Here is a 13,192-nt window from a genome sequence, read left to right on the forward strand (position 1 = left end):
ACACTTGGCATTAACATGCGATCACTGTGATCCGATCAAGCAGATCGGATCATCAGTCAATCAGAACACGGCACGTTTACACTTGCCAACATCAGCTGACTTCTCTATCTGGATAACCGATCGGATCGGTCTTTCCCATGCAATATTTAAATAAGTCTGCAGAGAATGGCCTGGTGCAAAGTCAACCTGAAGTGGTGGGTTTTCTTTTGAAAATAATTTTCAAATCGCACGACATTTTACAAATCAAAGATGAGTGTAGGAGTCTCACTAGCGCTCTACATGGGTGTTCTCCGTCTTTTTTCTGATAGTTTGTGAGAGAGGGGGCGGAGTTTTGCGTGATGTCAACCTGTGAATGGAGACACGATGGCTGTATTGCGTTTACATTTCACTGAGATCCAATCACAATGAGTCCTCGACTACCTCTGGAGCAGGACACGCTGATCGTATAGCATTCCGACCAGAAGTGCGTTTACACTTGTCTTAATGTGTTTGTGGACAACATCCGGATACAGGTCGCATGTTAATGCCAAATGTAAACGCAGCCTGAGATTAGGGTCTAATCCTATAGACCAGCGGTTCTTAATCTTGGTCCTCGTGACGGTCAAATGGAACAAACCGCTGCTATAGACCCATCAGAGCTGCTGGCGAGTTTTGTTTGGGCCCTTCTTTTGATGTTACAATTTAATTCATCTGTGAGGGCGAGGGTTTACAACTCTCAGCTGGCATGATCCACAGGGTTATTCTCAGTGTTGTGCAAGTTACTTCCAAACTGTAATACATTACAGATTACGTGTTACTGTTATTTAAAAGTAATTCCTTACCTTACAATATTACTGTCTCAAAATTGTAATGCGTTACATGACTCCTGTATTACTTTTGAGTTACTTTCACCAAAATATCTACAGAAGTAGAACTTAACATTCTAAAATGACAAAATGTACTAGAGCCCTGCCCTAATGGCAAAGTGTTTATATTTTGTTCCCGGCTTTTTATTAAGTTAATTTAGAAAAAACGTTTGGAGCATTTTTTGTTCATTAAATAAGTTGTTTCTTTCTTAAAGTAACGACCAAGTGGCCAGCGGCAGACCGGCAGGCTGATCATAGCTTATGTTTGATCAATTCCGCCTTCTCAAATCATCATGACTTGCCTAAAATAAAATTTATAGATGCACTAAAACAGGTCAAGCATATAACAATGTTTAAATGTTAAACCTAGATAAATGTGCGCTGCATCCAGTTTGTGCGGTGAGTGGAAGCTAAATCGCAGGACATGGAGGCACCAGCGCAATCATTTGCAATTTTTTTTTCAATGGAAACAATTTACGCCATAATTTTTGCTCGTAAAGATAAGAGTAATACATCATTCGTAACTGTAAAGGGTCTACTTTTATTTGTGTGCACTCACAATATCAACAAAACGTCTGCTTTTATCTTGAACATGAGCGCTTCACAAAAATGAACCTAAAGTCAACGAATACATGCCTCACAGACATGATAAATATATCTATAGAAAGCTTTACATTACTACTTAATGAAATAAATAAAAACGAAAACAAAAACTATTTAATATAATCGTTATCCGTGAAGATGCACTTCTCTCTAAAGGCGCGTCTAACAAGGAGATGGCGAATCCTTACTATTTCCTCCCGGACACATTCATGGTAATTACTTTTGCTGGGGTTTTTGCTTTATTGTGTGTATTTGAACGCAGAACTCTTCAGCTGTGCTGGCGGCTCGCTGCTGCTGCAGGACACGCTCTTGATAGTCGCGGCAGCGCGGACTCATGTTGTTTCCACTAGCACGCCGATTTTTTTTCATCAATAATTGATGGATGTCTAAAATATAAAGATAAGGAGAAGCCTAAAAGAGGCCCGAGGACCGGCCCGCATCTAAACTATGACGTGAATATTGGCCCGAAGCCCGGCCCAAGGGATGTAAAAAGGTCGGATCCGACTTTAAATAAAAAAAATAATAAAAACAAATCGGGGGCTAAAGTGTAGTGATCGACCGATATTGATTTTTTATAACCGATACTGATACCAATTATTTGCCTGCTTATGTGCCCGATAACCGATATGCATAACCAATATTTATTTACTGTTATAAAGTAAATAAATGACTGCGTGAAGCAAGTCCATACTTCACTTTGGTTTTTCCTCCTTTCAGTCATCTTAACAAAAAATGTTTTGAGAATTAGCAGTCTTTCATGCAGGGCTCTAGACTCATTCTTCCCACTGATCTCACTTTTGCAACTAACTTTCTCAGTTGGTCGCACGAGCACATAATTTGGTTGCAATTTGTTTTTTGTTTTTGCACATTTGATTAATCAATGCATGCTGATGAACTTTTATCATAGTTTATAGTTATATGGTAACGAAAGTGTTCAACATTCAACTCGTTCTTTTTCATCTGTATTATTTGTGATTTTAATTTTGTGAACAGGAATTCCTTTTTTCGTGCGCTTTCACTTTCAAATTTGCGATCTTGGTGTCATATTTTACAAGAAAAGATCATTGTGTTTTGTTTATATCTATACACCTTTCATTTTTTAAGACTAAAACAAAAGATGGATTCATTGTTATTCTTAATTAAAAAGCACAACAACAATAAAACAGTACGTTGACAATGGCAAACTATATAGCTTACATAACATTTATCAACAAAAACAAATAAGACAAGGCATGGCACAGGACACATCACATGCTGTACTATATACAGAGTATATTACAGAATGTTTAGCAAACTCTGAGGAAGCAAATAAATATTAATATATATTTTTTTTAATTAAGGAAAGCCTCCATAGCGTAACGTGAGGTAAACAGCGAAGATAACAAGCTTCTCAAAACGAAAACAAAAAGAAAAGTAAAACTAAACTGGCTGTCACTGACAGGACTTGCATGTTTTTTCTACAAGAACACCAGCATGTTCACCTTCTCTGGTTTAAGAAGCGATCTTTTACTTTAGTTTGAAAACAAAATCCTCCGTTGCGCTCCGTCCGCGACGCGCACCTTCGCGCTCGTGCTGGCGCGGCGAGTATAAACCAGGCACTACCCACGAAGCACTCGAGCTGAAAGTACCTCTCTTCACGTGATCAGTGAAATCTGACTCCTGCTATAATGTGCTGCGGCTGGCAGCGCGCGCTGTATGAGGCAGACGTTTTGGAGCAGCGCAGACCAGGCACTCGTACAAATGCAACCACGTCATTTTACCATTTTGATCGCAGTCTAGAGCCCTGGCATGTTAAATTTAATCTTCGTATTACAACAATAAAAAACATTTTATTTATAAAAAAGCTTTAGCAGTAACACTAGTATTAGCAGTAAGCAAAATAAACGTAGAATGTCTAATGTTTTCAAATGGAGAAAATAAATAAAGGACAGGAGTCATATCAACTTCATTTTTAACTACAGTTTTAGTAGGTTTATAAGCTGTTTAATAGGCTAAAGAGTGAAGAATAATTCACTGGATAATGTTAATTCACGGAATAATATTCTCTGGAATATTGGAATATAACAAGCATTGTATTTTATTGCATTTCTCAACTGGCATGCTCTAAATTATGCTGCTGACAGCGCGGTTTATTATGCATTTACACAGAACTATAGGCTACTCAAACTGCGATCGATTGCAGAGAATTTCCGTAGAGTTGTATTAATTTAGATGTTTATAAACGAAATAATGGTTATATAGTAAGTGTTAACACAATTTAGGGTGCTTCAAAAAAGTTAATCTTGTTAAAAGTTACATGCGGTGGCCGTGCTGAGCATTTCTTGAGCATCAACCGCTGAGTGAACTGCAATATGAAAGCGCCGTCACAAGACTAATGATGAGCATATAGACAACAGAGAGAATTAAATTCAATGCTTTTATTTCCAACATGCAATCATTCATGGCTGTATTATTTAATTCATGCAAAGTTAAGTCTTTATTTGGAGAGGACTTGACGGATTATCTACATGACTCCGACTTCACGAGACTAATAGACCATAGAGAGAGAATTAAATTCAGCGCTTTTATTTCCAACATGCTCTGATTGGTCAAAGGAATGCTGGCAGCAGAGTGTCACAAGCTCATTCCTCGCCCTGGCCCTGTTCAGCAAGTAGCACTGTGGAAACTGAAGTAATGACCTACTTGAGAACAGCCGAAACAGGGATGGAGATTCTCAAACAATTTCCCACAATAAAGGAAATTTATTTGAAGAAAAATGCAGCTACTCCATCCAGTGCACCTGTTGAGAGACTTTTCAGCCTGGGAAGTCTGGTACTGTCTCCAAAGAGGAACAAGCTGTCTGACCAAAGGTTTGAGAGACTTCTTCTCATGCGGTACAACCACTGGTTTGAAGGGTAAAACTCAACTCAAACATTCATTCAGGTCCTTGCTAGTAAACACTTTGTTTTTTAAATAAATAAGCACACATTTGTTACTAAAAATATTTGTTTGTTAAAAATATTGGTTTGTTTAGTAGCCACAGTGACATTTCTGTTATATTTTAGAACACTAATTTTATATTAAATGCATTACGTTGTATTGCTAGGAAAAATGCTGCGTTTTTTTGTTTGTTTTTATACAACTGCAGATTTTGCACTTTGAATACACACAGCTTACATAAATTGGTGACATGCAACTCTTAATTTGTGGTTAGGCTGAAAATTGCTCATAGATTTCATTTTTGAGCAACTTTTATGGGGGTTTTTTATGTTGTTTTTTAATGCATATCATTTCTGGTTGTCCATAATAGCATTTTTTGGTGCTGAGTTTCCCAAATTGATTCTGAATCATAATTCAGATTGCTTTCATTTATTTATTTCAAAATGTTTTGTGTTATGTTGTACATTGTTGATAGTTTTCATACTTAAGCTGTGGAAGGAACATTTAAAGGGCTGAACACAACAGCTTTTATGATGCAGAACCCACTTTAGTTTTTTTATTTTTGATTCTGAATATATTGATCAGCCAGTTTTGTGTTATCTCAGAAATCCTTGTGATATTTTCAGTTTGTGCTGGTCTTAAAATGGTCTGAAATAAAATAGTGTTCAAAAATTACTATGTGTTCAAATCAGTTTTGTGTTTGTATAGACCATAACGCATAAAAGAGCATTATTGGGAACAATCTTTAAAAAAATAACTAAAAAATTACTTTTAACAGTAATGCATTACTTTTTGGTATAAGTAATCAACAAAGTAATTGAGTTACTTTTTGAATGAAGTAACTAGTAACTGTAACAAGTTACTATTTCTTAGTAACTAGCACAACACTGCTGAACATGTACCGAGTAAAATATTACTGAAAATTTATTAGTAATGCCTTACACTACTGTGTTACATCAAAAAGAATACGTTAATGTAATGCATTACTTTTGTAACGCGTTACTCCCAACACTGGTTATTCTGCTAGACAATATAATAGACAGGTGTGTGCCTTTCCAAATCAAGTCCAACAGATTGAATCTGTCACAGGTTAACTCCTACCAATTCAAGATGATTCCGATAAATGAAAATGCTCCTGAGCTGTCAAAGGAAATTGTCCGAATATATTATATTTAAAAAATAATAATTTTCTGGCTTCAGAAGACTTGGAATACAGTACATAACTTGTATGGACTACATTTATGATGCTTTCATGCGGTCATGCTTTTTTTTTTTGTTGTAATTTTGGAACTTGAAAGCCCCTGATCCTTATTCACTTTCATGATGGATACAGTTGCTGAAACATAGTTATGTGTATATAAAAATAAACTGTAAGAATTGGAAAAGGGGTGTCTAACCCAACATGCTGACTTTTTCTAAATTTCATCAGATCTATATATTTTTTATTAATAATAAAATAAACAAAATTGTTATTATTTACTTCCCACTTTATTCCCCTTCATCAGTTCAGATAAACCAATCATTTAGTGAATGTGAATTATGTGACATTTATTAATAATGGTTTGTGAATATGAATTAAAACTATTCTGACTTCACACTTCTCGTCCATGAAGCGGTGCTGTGATGTGCTGCTGTTACCTCAGACAGCCGGTGGTGTTGCGGAGCACGACAGAGGAGTGCAGCTTGAGTTTGTGCTCATCGTGAAAGTCAGTGCTGCTCCAGCCCGAGTGAGGGATGATCACAGTGTTGGTCACGCTGCTTAAGGCATCGCAAATGATTGTCATCTTCACTGCATCACACGAAGACAGATTCCACAACACACCTACACACAGAAAGCAGTTCACATGCATGATGTTTCTGGACAATCACACGCAAACCTGTTGATCGATAATCTGCCTCAATAAATTGTAGTTACTGTGGTCATTAAATTTGTGACAATATTGACAACAGGTCTTTGTGGAAAAAAACTAAACAAAACAAAATAACATTTACTGTCTGAAATCTGTCCCGTTTCGGTCCTGTAATTGTCTGAACATTAAAGATCCCAAATGAGCAAGACAAATAGTGACAGTGGCAAGGAACAAAATCTCTATCAGGAAGTAGTGGAGAAAAAAAAACTTGGGAGAAATCAGGCTCATTTAGAGAGACCAGATATAGCTACGTATATCAGATACTGTCACTCTTCATGTTTGCTGGACAACAGGTGATCAACAGATGATCTTTATACACTAAATATTATAAATATTATACACTAAACTCTAATATTACTAGCAAATTAGCTCAAAGGGAAATATGAACAATTCATTATTACTGGTTACTGCTGTAGTAATTAAACCTGATTACAATTAACTAGTTTGTCTAGAAAACAGTGTTTTAATTGTCTATCAATTCTCAGAAAGGTTATTTTTGTGGCTACAGAAAATCACTAATTCTTATTGTATATAGTACTGGCACCCTGTTCTCTTCACGGATGAGAGCAGATTCACACTGAGCACATGTGACAGACGTGAAAGTGTCTGGAGACGCAGTAGGGAACGTTATGCTGTCTGCAACATCATCCAGCATGACCAGTTTTGGCGGTGGGTCAGGGATGGTCTGGGAAGGAATATCCTTGGAGGGTTGTACAGACCTCCGTGTCAAGTCAAGTCAAGTCACTATTTTGTATAGCGCTTTTAACAATGCAAATTGTGTCAAAGCAGCTTTACATCATCTTGATATAAAGCTGGGTGGCTTTATATCAGCTTTACAGTCTTTAGACGGGGAAATATTGCGTCAAAATAGTGTCATTCTCCTCTTGTCAGACAAAATCAGCAGTTTAAATCTAGGCTAAAGCAGAGTCAGACTGTGCAAAGGACTCATCTGGTTCCTGTGGTCTTGTCCCGATGGCCGTCTAGGAGACAGGGTCTTCACTGTGGATCTGTCTCTGGGGCTCATCCAGGTTAAAGAGATGGGTCTTTAATCTAGATTTAAACTGACAGAGTGTGTCTGCTTCCCGAACAGTGTTAGGTAGATTGTTCCAGAGTTTGGGGCGCTAAATAGGAAAACGATCTCCCGCCCGCAGTTGATTTTGATATTCTAGGTATTATCAAATGGCCAGAGTTTTGAGATTGCAGTGGATGTGAAGTACTATGGTGTGATAAGAGCTCACTCAAATACTGAGGTGTCAAACCATTCAGGGCCTTATAGGTACTTAGCAAGATCTTAAAATGAATACAATGTTTAATAGGGAGACAGCAGTGTTGACAGAACCGGGCTAATACTTCCTGGTTCTAGTAAGAACTCTAGCTGCTGCATTTTGAACCAGCTGGAGTTTCTTTATTAAACGTGCAGAACAATCACCCGATAAAGCATTACAATAATCTAGCCTCGAAGTGAAAACATGAATTACTATTTCTGCATTTAACATTGAGAGCATAGGTCGTAATTTAGATATATTTTTAAGAGGGAAAAATGCAGTTTTACAAATGCTAGAAACATGTTTTTCGAAGGAAAGATTGCTATCAAAAAGTACGCCAAGGTTCCTAACTGATGACAAAGAATTTACAGAGCAGCCGTCAATTATTAGATAGTGATCTAGGTTATTAGATGCAAAAGTTTTTGGTCCAATAACTCTGTTTTTTCAGAACTTAGCAGTAAGAAATTGCTAGTGATCCAGTTTTTGATATCAACTATGCATTCCGTTAGTTTTGCAAATTGGTAAGTTTCATCGGGTCGCGAAGAGATATAGAGCTGAGTATCATCAGCATAACAGTGAAAGCTAACACCGTGTTTCCTAATGATATCTCCCAAGGGTGACATGTAAAGCGTGAAAAGTAAGGGGCCAAGTACTGAGCCTTGAGGTACTCCATGCTGCACTTGTGATTGGTATGATACCTCTTCATTTACTGCCACAAATTGATGGCGGTCAGATAAGTACGATTTGAACCTTGCCAGTGCACTTCCTCTAATGCCAACATAATTTTCTAGTCTATTTAAAAGAATGCTGTGGTCGATAGTGACAAACGCGGCGCTAAGATCCAGTAGCACTAATAGAGAGATACAACCACGATTACACAATGCATACAAGTAAATATTTTCAACTTGAATATTTTGTTCATCAAGATCCAATGATTTAAGTATTTCCTTAATTTTTATGAGCAGTGTATTTTCCACTCCCAAGAGAGTGGAGAAAGTGGTCACCTATAACTTATACTTATACTGAGGTCACACCTCTCCTGTTTGTCTTGACCAATGAAAAATGTGAAATTTCAAATGGGAAGAGTTTTTTGTTTGGAAGATGATTTATTTGGTTGATCAGAATGGACTGGCAGTTTTGTGTCCCTTCATATTCTGATTAATATCTCAGGCATTCAATACACGCTATGAGGTGAAGTTAAATTGTCTAATAATTCTATCTTAAGGCAAGCATGCATGAAAGGAGTGGAAATCAAATAGCCATGTTGCGGTCTCAGTGTGTCTTTCTGAGCTTGCCAAGAGTAATATGAACTAAGATACTAAATTTCTCGGATCTGATGTCTATTTAAATCTTTTAAACCTAGTATGATATGATACACAATATGTTTGTCAGTAAAAATGGGTTTAAAAAAATGTTGTGATCAGATCACTAAAATAAATTTCTTTGATTACTTTCCGTATGCAATTTAAGCGCAATTAAAAAATCAATTGTTTTTCATGCTACTAAAAGAATCAATGCACATATAACTGTTAAGTCTATGGCCAACTACAGTCCTTACATATCAAAACAATTGTTTATAACAGAGCAAGCTTGAAAATGAACACGGTTACTTACAGGTAGCAGAATTATTACTGCATCCATGTTTTACTAAAAGTGTGTTTGCACAGCTTGTTCAATTGTGACAAATAGTTATTCACTTCTGACATGATCTGGCACTTCATTGAATGAACACTTGATGGCTGCTCTGTCAATTCTACGTCATCAGTTAGGAACCTAGGCATGCTATTTGATAGCAACCTCTCCTTCGTAAGCCACGTTTCTAGCATTTGTAAAACTGCATTCTTCCATCTCAAAAATATATCTAAATTGCGACGTCTGCTCTCAATGTCAAATGCAGAAACGTTAATTCATGTGTTCATGACCTCGAGGCTAGATTATTGCAATGCTTTATTGGGTGGTTGTTCTGCACACTTGATAAACAAACTCCAGCTGGTTCAAAATGCAGCAGCTAGAGTTCTTACTAAAACCAGGAAGTATGACCATATTAGCCGGTTTAGCACCTCAGTACTTGAGTGAGCTCTTATCGCATTATAGTCCTCCACATCCGCTACGTTCTCAAAACTCTGGCAATTTCATAATACCTAGAATATCAAAATCAACTGCAGGCTGCAGATCCTTTTCCCATTAAGCACACAAACTCTAGAAAAATCGACCTAACACTGTTCAGGAGGCAGACACACTCTGTCAGTTTAAATCTAGATTAAAAACTCATCTCTTTAACTTGGCTTACACATAACACACTAACACATTTCTATTATTCAAATCCGTTACATCAGTTACAAAAAAGGATTGTTAGGCTGCATTAATTAGGTCAACCGGAACCGGGAACACTTCCCATAACACACAATGTACTTGTTACATCATAAGAAGAATGACATCTACGCTAATATTAGTCTGTTTTTTCTTATTCCGAGGTCACCGTAGTCATCAGATCCAGTCTGTATCCAGATCAGATGGCCACTACAGTCACCCAGATCCTGTCCGTATCCAGCCCAGATGGTGGATCAGCACCTAGAGACGACCTCTACAGCTCTGAATGTCAGCGGAGATCAGGACAACTAGATGAGCCCCAGAGACAAATCCCCAGTAAAGACCTTGTCTCCTAGACGGCCATCGGGACAAGACAAGACAAAGGTTGCAAGCTCGAGTCTCAGGCCAGCAGGAATTGTAGGTGGGGTGAGTGAATGTACAGCGCTCTCTCCACCTTCAATACCACAACTGAGGTGTCCTTGAGCAAGGCACTGAACCCCCAACTGCTCTTTGGGCGCCGCAGCATAAATGGCTGCCCACTGCTCCAGGTGTGTGTTCATGGTGTGTATGTATTCACTGCTGTGTGTGTGCACTTTGGATGGGTTAAATTCAGAGCACGAATTCTGAGTATGGGTCACCATACTTGGCCGTATGTCACGTCACTTTCACTGTATAAATAAAGGTGACTTGACTTGAAAATAAAAACTATAAAAACAAATAAATGTTGTTTTTTGACTAATATGGAAGTTTTGAGATCTGAAACTTCCAGTATGTTTTTTTATCTTACAGTATACACTACATGGACAAAAAGTTTGGGATACACCACTTAATTACTGAATTCAGGTGCTTCAATTAGACCCCTTGCCACAGACATACCACATGCATATAAAGTCAAGCACCTAGCCACACAGTCTGCATTTACAAACAAACATGGGGGGGGGGGGGTAAATAAATAAGTCTGTAGAGGTCAATGAATCTGAATGTGGTACTGTGACAGGATGACACCTTTGCAACAAGTCAGTTTGTTAATTCATGAATGAACCAGCCATTTCAACAAATCAGCTGAATAAATGACATGACATTTGAAACATTAAGACTGTGACCTGTGGTGACTTGCCACCACCATCTGGCGGTTTTAGTTTTAGTAGAAGCGTGAGAGCAACGACGTGCAATTTTATATTATTATACAGGTACATCTAAAAAAATTAGAATATCGTGAAAAAGTAAATTTTTTCTTGTAACTTATTTCAAAAAGTGCAATTTTCATATATTTTAGATTCATTACATGTAAAGTAAAACATTTCAAAAGTTTTTTTGTTTTAATTTTGATGATTAGAGCTTACAGCTCATGAAAGTAAAAAATCAGTATCTTAAATTATTAGAACATTTACATTTGAGTTTCAATTAATGACTATCCCTACAGTACAAATTCCGGGAATCTCTTGTTCTTTGAAACCACAATAATGGGGAACACTGCTGACTTGGCAATGTTCCAGAAGACGAATATTGACGCCCTCCACAAAGAGGGTAAGTCACAGAGGGTCATTACTGAAAGGTGTGGCTGTTTACAGAGTGCTGTATCAAAGCATTTTAATTGCAAAGTTGACTGGAAGGAAGAATTTGGGTAGGAAATTTTTCACTCTATGTGTAATGAATCTATATAATATATAGGTTTCAGCTGTACCAGTAGACTGAACATGTTATGCATTTTCTACAGATACATTCAGGGAAATGTGTGTGTATTGATAGAATGCATGCTGTACATAAAAGAGACAAGCTATACATGTACACACGTATGTAACAACAGACTGGCTGACCTGTGACAAGCTCTCGTACTTCAGTGTCCACTGTTGTTCTCAGCAGGCGAAGCAGTGCAGGAACTCCACCTACGTTTCTCACGGCAATCTTGTTGTCATCTGTAACTCTGCCATAAACGAGGTTCCTCAGGGCTCCGCATGCATGCCGCTGCACATCCAGAACCTTATTATCCAACAAATCCACTAGGTATTTTATTCCACCCAGACGACAAACCTTCAAAACAGAAGAGATTTTCATGTTGTTCAGGGGTTGCTCAAACAATCTGCATTAAAGGTCCCATGGCATGAAAATTTCACTTTATGAGGTTTTTTAACATTAATGAGTTCCCCTAGCCTGACTATGGTCCCCAAGTGGCTAGAAATGGCGATAGGTGTAAACCGAGCCCTGGGTATCCTGCTTCACCCTTGAGAAAATGAAAGCTCAGATGGCCCAATCTGGAATCTTCCCTTTATGTCGTCATACGGGGAAAGGTTACCTCCCCTTTCTCTGCTTTGCCCGCCCATGAGAAAATGAGCTACGACCGTGCAAGACGAGTGCAATATTTTTTTTTTCCTCGAGAGACATCATGGCTTGCAAACGAACGAAGCATTGTTTTCTGGCACTTCAGATCGGTTCTACTCTATGAACTGTCACATACTGTAATACAACTGAATGCCCAATAAAGCTGTTCACATTTACATATTTACAATACTGATCTGTATTGCGATCCCTTTCATCGCTCATACTAGTTACATGCTTATTGTCATCTTGACATAACCAGTTATATACAAGCTCACTGTAAATATAACATTAATGACAAAAATACTATAACATCAGAGTCAACAGGATTAAAGGACACTTGTACGACGCGCTTTCTCTGGAAGGTGAAGCGCATCATAAAGGACCACTGTCACCTTGCCAAGCACTTTTTACTTTTCTGCCTGTTGGTAAGTGGCGCAGGACTATTCAAACTCACACTAATAGATTTATGGATGGTTTCTAGCCTATCATTATTAGAATGTTCAAAACATGTACAAGTAATGTGTAATATACTGGGCTCTTTACATAGTCATTTTGCAACCTAAGGCCGTGTTCACACTTGGCGTCTTTTTCGAAGCTGCCGGCGTCTGTTTTACATTATAATCCTATGGAGTAAACCGTGTTTTCAAAAAAGTCCTGAGCGCTTTTTAAAACGGCACCGCCGGCGTCTTTTTCTGCAGCTCAGAGCGTTTTTTCGAGTTGAAAAAAATTCAACTTTTCTGAAAAAAACGCCTTACGTCAAGCGCCTTTTTGACAGCTGACCAGTGACAAGCGAGTGGCGAGATCTGTCATTTCCATAACAACAAGAAGAAAAATGGAGAAGGTGCCGGTAGATAGACTGATTGTACTAGTTCCTTCCCCGTATAATGTCGTGCCCCCACAAACGTCGTTGTGAATCGACATTTTCTTTCCCGTTAACTTCAAAAGCCAACGCAAGAGCCAACTTTTTACTCTTTCTTGACATTTCTGCAGTACACAGCGCTAGGCTACTGTTGCAGCTGTT

At 38.0% G+C, this 13,192-nt stretch overlaps 1 protein-coding gene across 7 annotated transcripts in view; it reads right to left on the bottom strand.

Annotated features, from left to right (window-relative positions):
- LOC306876626 (plakophilin-4-like) overlaps positions 1–13,192 on the bottom strand; it is a 120,389-nt gene that overhangs the window by 17,983 nt on the left and 89,214 nt on the right. For all 7 annotated transcript variants that reach the window (XR_013784844.1, XM_079427942.1, XM_079427941.1 and 4 more), the window contains 2 exons: positions 11,670–11,883; positions 6,006–6,189 (listed from right to left, as the gene is read on the bottom strand). Coding sequence is in view for 6 of the 7 variants with exons in the window: in XM_079427942.1 (XP_079284068.1) it covers positions 6,006–6,189; positions 11,670–11,883 (398 nt within the window). In the remaining variant the exon portion in view is untranslated. The remainder of the gene's footprint in view (positions 1–6,005; positions 6,190–11,669; positions 11,884–13,192) is intronic.

The sequence above is a fragment of the Barbus barbus genome (genome assembly GCF_936440315.1).
Source record: "Barbus barbus genome assembly, chromosome: 11".
NCBI classification, from domain to species: domain Eukaryota; kingdom Metazoa; phylum Chordata; class Actinopteri; order Cypriniformes; family Cyprinidae; genus Barbus; species Barbus barbus.